Source organism: Strongylocentrotus purpuratus, unplaced genomic scaffold, assembly GCF_000002235.5.
Source record: "Strongylocentrotus purpuratus isolate Spur 01 unplaced genomic scaffold, Spur_5.0 spur5_scaffold_18, whole genome shotgun sequence".
In the NCBI taxonomy this organism is placed as follows: Eukaryota; Metazoa; Echinodermata; class Echinoidea; order Camarodonta; family Strongylocentrotidae; genus Strongylocentrotus; species Strongylocentrotus purpuratus.
The window spans coordinates 25,315,423-25,325,235 of NW_022145603.1; the positions used below are offsets into that span (position 1 = coordinate 25,315,423).

At 39.1% G+C, this 9,813-nt stretch overlaps 1 protein-coding gene across 1 annotated transcript; it reads left to right on the forward strand.

Annotated features, from left to right (window-relative positions):
• Positions 1-1,423: 1,423 nt before the first annotated feature.
• On the forward strand, positions 1,424-5,209 carry LOC763464. The gene is made up of 5 exons (XM_001199449.4): positions 1,424-1,667; positions 2,231-2,295; positions 2,867-3,056; positions 3,536-3,601; positions 4,087-5,209. The coding sequence occupies exons 1-5, from the start codon at positions 1,574-1,576 to the stop codon at positions 4,572-4,574; spliced, it is 903 nt and encodes a 300-aa protein (XP_001199449.1). The 5' UTR covers positions 1,424-1,573; the 3' UTR covers positions 4,575-5,209.
• The last annotated feature ends 4,604 nt before the right edge of the window (positions 5,210-9,813 follow it).

Genomic DNA, 9,813 nt, shown 5'->3' on the forward strand with positions numbered 1-9,813 from the left:
CCTCTCTCGCGCAGTTATAGAGAAATTGCTTCTGTAACAACTTACCCGTGATAATCCTCATTCAGATGTGACGTGGCAAAACCACTCCGTTTTTGAAATTATTTAAAACAAAAAACAAAACAAAACAAAAACGATGACGTTAAGTGTAATATGCTCATATAACACAGAGCTCAGTGAATACGCGCAGCACCTTAGTTGCTGGCGATTGACGTTCATTAAAACGTTAAAAAACCCGTGGCAGCTTTATTTGAGGTGGTTTACCACGCCATATCTGAACGGGCCTTGACAACCAGAATCGGTCTCCCCTATAACCACTCCCCCTTTCACAAAACTACTCTGCCGCCTTAAAAAGGGAAATAAAAAAGGGGAATACCATAACCTTTACTTGCTGCTCCTAAATAAACAAACCAGTATCCATGTTTCCTGTCAATAATTGAATAACAAGAAACCGTAGGAAGCGATACACCCGACGTTCTTATTATACTCGTTAATTTATGACAGCCAATCTAAGGCATTCACTGTCCTGTGTATATGTAGGGGGCAAAGAGGCAAATGCACCCTTCCCCTACTGAAGTAATACTCTACATATCAAAGTAGGATTATCTAGATACACTTCTTGGCAATGATTCCCGGGGTTTTATCGATCAAGCTGTATTGATTAATGAAGCTTCAGGATAATTTCAACTGTATCCGTCGGAATCGGGTCGTATTGTCGGGGTCATCTCATGGGGGTAGGGTTGGTAAAGAAGAAAAGAAAAAGGAACAAAAAAGAGGGATAAAAGGAGAGAGGAGAATAGTCCCAGCTTTGTGTGCAACAGTGTATTATACTCCAGAAGAGGCCCATGGTCGTATGTAATTTTTGGGGCCATTTCTGTTTTCTGATGAATGCAATTTCACACATGTACTCTGAAAGTTTTGTTAACTGTATTTATATAATATATATCCTTGATATTTATTGTTTGTTAAAAGAATAAAATGAGTCGAAGGCCAGAGAGTAACACAGAGAAAGGGGAAGAGAGAGAGAGAGAGAGCGAGAGAGAGAGAGGGGGAGAGAGAGAGAGAGAGAGAGAGAGAGAGGGGGGGGGGGGGAGTGAGAAGGGGGATTTAAAAAAAAATAATGTTCCGTTTCCCCTTTCCCCGTCTCTATCTTTCTTTTTGTTTCTGTTTGAACGGGAGGGTTGGAGCATTTTCCCCTCGTCACTCAATCACATATCTGCCACACACCTCCATATTTGCCCAAACTCCATGCGAATGGCACTGCGCATGTTCAACTATGCTGTATTTCTATTGGATCCCGTCACTGCTGACGTCATGCACTCCAATCCGCACCTCCACCATTGTTCCGGACGTGGTGGTGGTGGTGGTGTTAATGGGGGGGGGGGGGAGGGGATAGGAAGAAGTTATATTGATACAAATCGCACTACCGAGGGATCAAGTCATTCCATTTCGATTTGAATATTCGCAGAGAAGTGGAACGCAGTGATACGACGATCTTCACAAACTTATCATTAGACCCAACAGCAGGCCAGAAGCTGGTTATTTTCTGACGGTCTTGCATTCATGTTTAGACATCATGGCAGCATTACACTTGCTTATCTGCCTTTTTTCTCCACTTCTGTTCTCGGTTGTATCACCATCTACCCTGGCATCTACAACAATTGCTCCAGGTAATTATTCGAGCGTCAGTAATTTGTTGCCTCATTGATAATAATGATGCTATTTCTTGCCTGGTCTCATTATTAATTTATCGTTAAATATATATTTGTGCCTCCCCCTCTCTCTCTCTCATTATCCCTCTATGTTTCTCCCCTCGCTTGCCGCGATCTCGTTTGATAAAATTATGGAAATGCAAGCACTACTTTAATCATACAGAGCTTTGTTATTCCTAACTCATTTTTCGTGATTGAGGTGTCATATGAAAGGGCAGAAACTCAACTTTCTAGAAATGTGATTTTCTTTTTGAAATTCAGATACCGTCCGCCAAATGACTTTTTGATTACCTCTCTTCAAATTCAGTTTTATCACTCATGCGTAAAATATACATTATGTGAGTTGCATCAAATGAAAGAGGAGGATCTCAGCTTTCCAAATATGTGTCATTTATTAATTCTAGTTGTGATTAAGTTATGATAAAACAACGATAATTCTCGATTTCTTTTTTTTCTGGGACGCACTGTTTATAGTCCTCACGTTTAAATGATTATTTTTTAATTTTGAATTCATAATTTAGAGGATTTGGTGAAGGATTTTCGCAAGGAGTTGGCTGATTTGAAGGATATTGTCGCATTGCTTCAGGTAAATATTTCGTCAGTCTCATCTATTGTAATTATTTTGATAGTTATTCCAAATGCCTTTATTCAGCTTTTGGGGGAAAAATATTTCCTTAATCTACTATTTTGTTTATTTAGTTTTCCGTAAAATGTCAATATAACAAGGAAACAGTCATAAAGTTACATATGTTTGATTCACTTTATTACATTGCATTTCTCTCAATTTTGTCTTCATACAAATACAGATTGAAGTGACTGTCACTTAATAACAAATTTCCTATAAATACTAGATAAATGTTAAATATATCTTCCCCTTTTCCATTCTAATAAGTGCCTTTTTACATCTTTGACGAGTGCCCATTTTCAGGTGCGAGAAGTGCCCCAATTTCACCGTTCATAATTGCCCCTTTTCTAGACTGACACATGCTCCTTTACTTTTGGATAATTGTCCCTTTTCCTTCACCATAAAAAGTCCCCCTAATTTAAAGCGACTAGAAGCAACTTTTGTTGCCCCTTCATCAAACCCTGCCTTTTAGAGGCATCTGAAATATTTTGTATCAATATCGTAACTTTCGTTGTACTTCAATCTTTCACAGAACCACATCATTACGACCGAGGATGGATCCGAAACTGGGAGGCAACAGCATGCTCAAGACGTACGTGATTTTGTTGCGAAATATTTGCTCCGAAACAGACAAAGCGCCCTCTCCTTGACCAACAGTTCTGTAGCTTCGTCCGATGACCTGATCAGTACTCTCCTCACCTATTATACGAACCCACCATATGGTGAGACGGTCGTTTTCTTTCTTTCCTTATTTTCTTTCTTTCGTTCGTTCTTTCTTCGAAGGATACAGGAATATTGTATTTTTAATGGTTAAGCCGCACCACCCCATCGGCATTACTTGTCGGGCATATAGCAACAGCAATTCTAAACTGGATACGTAATTTAGACGGGGTATGGGTTATCAATGACCATCTTTCTTCATTTCCTTCACCTAAACATTCCGAGCGACCTAGCTAAGAAAGAGGAAAGGCTAAACGATTCGGTTTTAAAAATTCGTTTCATCTTCTGCCAAAATGTTACCCATAATATGTTCTAAATATAATAAGTTATCTGTAACTACACCTAATAGGCCAATTATAGAGAAGAAATGGGATAATGAAATAGAGGCGGCACATTGGGGTTTGCTAATAGATTCAATTTTTCTCTTTATTAAAATTGAATGCGAAAAAGCCTTTATCTTCATGTCATTATTTTCTTATAGGGGGCGCGGTCTATACGCACTGGGGAAGAGACGACTGTGTCAATGGATCCGAACTGGTCTATACAGGTAGGTCTGCATACATGTATCACATCATTAAAAGGCATAAATAAAGAGGGGCACGTTTCCCAGAGCCTCTGTCCCCCGTCGGGCGGAGGCTCTTGAGACCAATGGTTCACGTTCCAAAGGTTCCTTCGAGACCAACAGATCAAGTCACAAAGGTTCCCAAATTCAAAGGCATTAAGTTGCGAAGATAACCGAGACCAAAAGTTCAGGTTTTCAAGATGAGTTTGTCATGGACCGAGGTGTCATGAGACCAAAAGTTACTTTAGGAAGGATCTCACATCCATATAGATTCATGGACCGAGGGTTAATGAAGCGAATGTTCCAGAGACCAACGGTAAAGTGGCCATGCAAACGTCCACAATAGTTCATGTTTTTTTGAGTGAATGAACACTTACAAGAAATTTATTTTTTACTCAAGACTATTCTAGGATCGCTCTGATCCTTTTATGTCACGTACTTTACATTAAATTTGTTTGATTAAAACACAGGTATGGCTACGGGTGCCTACTACTCTCACACCGGCGGTGGTGTCAATTATCTTTGTCTCCCCCACGAGCCCATCTACAGTGACATTGAGACATCCACCCACGCGACTAGATCCCTGCTTTACGCTGCTGAATTCGAAACAAGCACGGCTCCAGCCCTGCAGAGCCTCCACGACCAAACACCAGCCTGTGCCGTCTGCCGTGCCCCACCAACCCGCCTCACGAAGCTCATGATTCCCGGTCGTAACGAATGCCCATCTTCAAAATGGCGTCTGGAATACAAGGGGTACCTCATGTCGAGTTTATACACGCAAACGACCAGGACCGATTTCGTCTGCATGGACGAAGATGCCATGGGAGTTCCTGGAACGACTGGCAATCAGCATGGGGCCCTTTTCTACATGGTAGAAGCTCGGTGCTCTGCAGGAGGGATACAGTGTGGCCCATATGTGAACGGCTATGAGCTCACATGTGCTGTGTGTACCATTTAAACCGTTCGTCTTAAATATGCAACTACAATAATACTTGCTTCTGATGATGCAAAGAAAACTGGAACAAGCACGATCATATTATTGTAGTTGTTATATTATATAAACATTGCTTGGGTTTATGTGTGTTTATATAGTTCCTAATTGACTTTAGAGATCTCAATCAATAATCGTTCTCTTGCTTCCAATGAATCTGTGTCCAAGTCTAACATAAACTCCGGTCTAATCTATAAGCCTATTGTTTAGTTATAGCCACTCCAGAATCATTGAAACTCCATTTCATTATCAAAATAAATTCCAAGAAGGAAACAGGCTATTTATATGGCGTATAGCCTGATAATTCGTAAAACATTTCCGTAATGGCGTAACTAAATGCATGCCGCCCCTATCGAGTAGTGAAAAGAAAAGAATGAAAGGGAGAGTGATCGAGAGGGGGATAAGGGCGAGGAAGGAAGACACCTGGACCAACTCCGACATTCTCCCCTTATTGAGTAGCCTTGTAGTTTCGCACTCGTCACTACAACCGGTTTTCAATTGTTTATCATTATTTTTGTTCTACCCTTTAATTATTTTACTCTTTGTACATTCAGTTGAACCTTTCTTCCATGAATGCGTGAAATAAAATGAATTGAATTGAATCGTGGTTTGATTTGAGTCTACTGTAACGTACGAGATTTCAGTCAACTTGTTTTGAAGCCCACTAACACATTTTTCATGAATTAACAATTAATAGAGAGGTACCAACAATTATGATTAGAAAGTGGAAGTTGGGGGATGAAGAGAGTGGCAGAAAGGGGACAGATACAAACAGAGAGAAAGAAAGAGAGAGAGAGAGAGATGAGAGAAGGAGGGACTAAGGGAGATATAGAATAGAGATAGGGGTGGGACCTTTTGCATCAAAATGCATATTCAGCAGCGAATAGATGCGGGACACATTCCAATATTTCGGATAGCTAGTACAGGGATAGAGGAAAAGAGAGAGAGAGGGAGAGGGGAGGGAGAGATAGAGAGAGAGAGAGAGAGAGAGGGAGTAGAACCGATTATCCACAAGACTGACATCGAAAAGTTCATAAAGGTTCACTCAAGACCTGCAAACAAAGCAAAACTATGAGGAAATATACATTGGTGGAAAGTGGCAAAGCTCCAGGAGACCGACAAAAAAAATAAAAAAAATATTGGCGAATAGGCCTGTTGTAAATTATCCGTTTCGTGGGCCATTTTAGTCTTGCCTATGAATCATCTGAAAAGTTGCTGAAAGGCATATAGCTGTAATATAATATAATATAGGTGTCGTGGTCTAGCAGATATGTCACCGGACTACTGTGGACCACATGGTTCGCTGTTCGAGTCCCGCCACGAAACTAATTTCCTTTGGTTAGACATTAATCTACATTTGTCACTCTCCACCCAGGTGAATTAAATGGGTATCTGGTTAGAGGAAATTCCTTGAATGCTTTAGCGCCTTATTATGGCAGCTCAGCTACAGCTGGGGTAATACCATGATTTGTATTGAAGCCTCTCTGAAGTGGTGGGAGCCCAACAAATTTGATAGCAAACATTAAATTCATTCATATAATGAAGTGAAAGAGAGTGTCATTTAACACTGACTTCTGAAAGGATTTTCAAAATAAATGTGCAAGAATACGATTATTGATGAAAGAATACTATACATCTCCATACAACACAAAACCCAAGTTTTGTATTCGTTCATCCAGTAGCGTACGCAGGATTAATTCAAAGGGGGTGTTTGAAAATTTGAAAATCGGGCCGAAAATTTCGCAACGACTCATCCAGCCGCTGGGGGGGGGGGGGGGGGGCGGGGAGCACCTTTTTTTTCGTTCTTTGTTTTGTGGAAAATTACGTTTTCAGATATTTCGTTCAGTGGCTTGGGGTTGGGGGAACACACTTTTTTTAGGCCTCCTTTAGCACACACATTTCTTATTTTAATTTAACAAAATAATACAAACATTTGAGGGGGGAGTGGGTTTAACCCCAACAAATCAGGAGTTAACCCATTGATGATATTGGCTTTAAAAAAGTCATAGGTCTTCAAGAGGTCGAAAGGGGAAATATATGGAAAAAGCAATTTTCTTCAGTCTACCTACCCCGCCCCCTCTATTAAATGAGAGAACACCCCCGCCCGCAATCACCGATGACAGGAGTCAAGTAGAGGGCATGCAGGAAAGGCAGTTATTTGAACTTTACCAGTCTATCAATTCGAAACAATAATACTTCCTTTACATCGCTCAATAACAGGAAGGTTCAGGGGAAACACATTGCTGCCAATTCAACGTCAAATTATATACAAATTAATCCAAAGGCAAGGCCAGATCGAAGATGATAAATATTCGGGTTCTCCTGGGAATTTCCCTTCTTTGTCCATGATAACGATAATCATTATAGGAAATGTATATAAGGCCTCAGTACGTTTTTTTTTGGCTGAGGTTTACTTTTTTTGAAAGTACGTGTACCTCCATCACTTTCGGACTACTTATGATAATTGTGTAAAATACCCCCCCCTTTTTTTCCTCCATTTTATTCATATCATATCAAATACTTTCTCTACAAAATAGTCATTCACACAAAGTACGAGATTGTGATGTTCACTGTTTCCCATAGAGTTGAAACAAACCTTTCTTACTTCTTTTCATGAAATGATTTTGATAGTATGAATTATTCTTGATAGATAAAGTTACATCTTCTTAGAACAGTACAGATCAATCTGTATGACCCATTATGGTAATTTTATTAAGTTCTGAAAAGATAAGAACTTTGCCAATCAAGAATAAATTATATCGGGAGGGGGAATGGGCACCGGTCTTATTCGAAAATTTTTAACAAGGCTGCTGATTGGGGTTGGGAAGGTAATCCAGGCGTCTTCATTATATTTCTATTCCCTGATCACTTTTCCTCCTAAAATATATTTTTTCTAATGAAAAGTTTTAATCCCCGTCTTTCTCTCTCTCTCTCTCTTTCTTAGTCACTCAATCTATTTTATTTCTCACTAAAACTAAAGTCTCCATCCTTTCAAACCCTGATAGGCGTGAATTATTCTACTTTCTTTCCACTCTAAGCAAGACTTGCTTCCCGTTCATCTGTCCCTCTCTCCCGCTCTTACCATATGTCTCTTATTTGCTCTGGCGACCTATTGCTCGGGACTCTATTTCGTTAAAATCATTGAGTTAGGGCTAAAGGGCTCCGTTTCACGTTAGTTTTAGTGTCAGGGTTAGGTACACTATTAGGTAAAGAGTTCAAGTTAGGAATTCGGTTTGTGAAGGAAATCGTCCCGGATTAATTGTCGCAGGAGGTTGTGTTATAGATCACCTTTCACCCCACCCCACCCTCGTTCACTAGTCACCTTGTAACCAAAGCAAAACAGTTGAAACCTAGGAAAGGCTTGATGGATTCGAAGTAAACAATTCAATTTAATATAACAATTTCATAAGAAAATCACAAAACTCTTAAAGATAAAGACTAGTTATGGTCATGCGATTGCATTGTGAAAGAAACCCTTGTGGAATCGATGAGAAAAGGTTGACCATCTAGCATATAAGTATTGGTGTCTACTGCAAGGTTCTGGAATCATCAAAATGATAAAAAAATTGGCCCAGTCGTCGTAAAGTTACAAGCACTGTACACAGAAAAATGTATATGGGACTATACGCACACGTGCGCGACACGTGCGTTTATCTCTCATACACCAATAGATAAACCAATTTACCAAATATATCAATTAATAGGCGGTTTCCCGGCAAAAATGTTTTCATCATGTATTAGTCAAAACATACTGTTTCACATGATTGGTAATAAGAGCTTCCATTTCATTTTTTTTTTAATTGGAGCGTTTCCAATACTGGTCTTTACCTTTAACCGAAAATTGGTTCCATGATCGTGCACGTTAATCCGTCTCATGACTTTCCAACTAGTTGTATGGGAGTCCAAGTGACCTATTAAAGTGTCAATCGGTAGCGGGTTAAGACCGGGATTGTGGTTGTTAGGGCTGTACTGACCCTTTGTGAAAGTTTCGGCCAAATGTCATATGTTCCATTTGACCTAAAACTAATCAGTTCTTGAATATTTAGTCTAGACATGTAGGTATTTGGTCTTGTGAACCATAACACATTTTTTTTTAATGAAAAAGATCGATCGGCTGCAATGGTCCCGCGGTCATAATTTTGGCTTGGGAATTAACCTTCGAACATATTTATTCGGAGAAACAGTTACAATCAACACAAAACACCAATTAATATCGATATGAATACAATAATCTTTTCTAAATTGCAAGTAAAGGCTTGTTTAGATATGATTTTTTTTTTGTGTGATGGCGTAATTCCCATTCTGTATTTTTAAACACAGAGGGATATACAGGACTTTTATTGCGCGCAGATGCTATATATTTACATATCCGAAAGGGACTAAATGGATTTATTGGGTCTTTAAAAAGTGTTGTCAAAATGTTCGAAGTTTGGGCCAAAGTGGGTCAGGCCATACGCATGTGCTTCTTTGGTCTTAATTCCTTTTAAAAGGGGAATTATGCCTCTTGCTTTAGTGCTTCATTATTTAAAATGATGCAATGTAACTAGGCTTTAACAGAACCTTGTTTCAATCGACAGGATACCCTGTCTCATGATTTCTAAGTTCTCTCTGCTCACCTGACACCGCACCATTTTAAACGCGTAAGGAGCATAATGTGTCTATATAGAATAGCGATCGAAAGCTCAAAGGTTACTTCACCCAAATGCAAGAAAGATCATTTATGATGATAACTATTTAAATTTTTGACAGCAGACTTTTATTTTAAAAAATACATCCCAAAATGTTTTTAATCCTTTTTGTATAACTCAAATCAAAGAAGGTTCCCTTAAACAAGGGATAAGAATGAAGTCAATCATCATAACGAAAATAATATCATCAATTTGATTCTTTGAGTTTAAGCTGATGTTAACACTTTTTTTTCCAACTGCCTAATAGTCAATGCAAATAACATAGCAATTTTTTTGGGAATGAGATAACACAATCGTAATGGCCCTTGACCCACATTCATTGCCTCAGCCCAAACTTGGTACAAAAGGATTTTGACAATACTTTTTGAAAATCCTGCTGTTCAGTCATACTTGGAGCACAATTTTGAAAATGGTTTAATTAGACACGACACTAGTTTCCTTTACAATAAAATATATGATTCAAGGTCACACAGGTTATATATTTTTTTTACTTAGAAGCTACACAAGTTGGGTTAAAC

Bases quoted from the DNA above. Each gene is read 5' to 3' on its own strand.
- LOC763464 (XM_001199449.4), top strand. From the start codon at position 1,574: ATGGCAGCATTACACTTGCTTATCTGCCTTTTTTCTCCACTTCTGTTC. The intron at 1,668-2,230 runs GTAATTATTCGA...TTCATAATTTAG, and splicing joins ATCTACAACAATTGCTCCAG to AGGATTTGGTGAAGGATTTT. The intron at 3,057-3,535 runs GTGAGACGGTCG...ATTTTCTTATAG, and splicing joins TTATACGAACCCACCATATG to GGGGCGCGGTCTATACGCAC.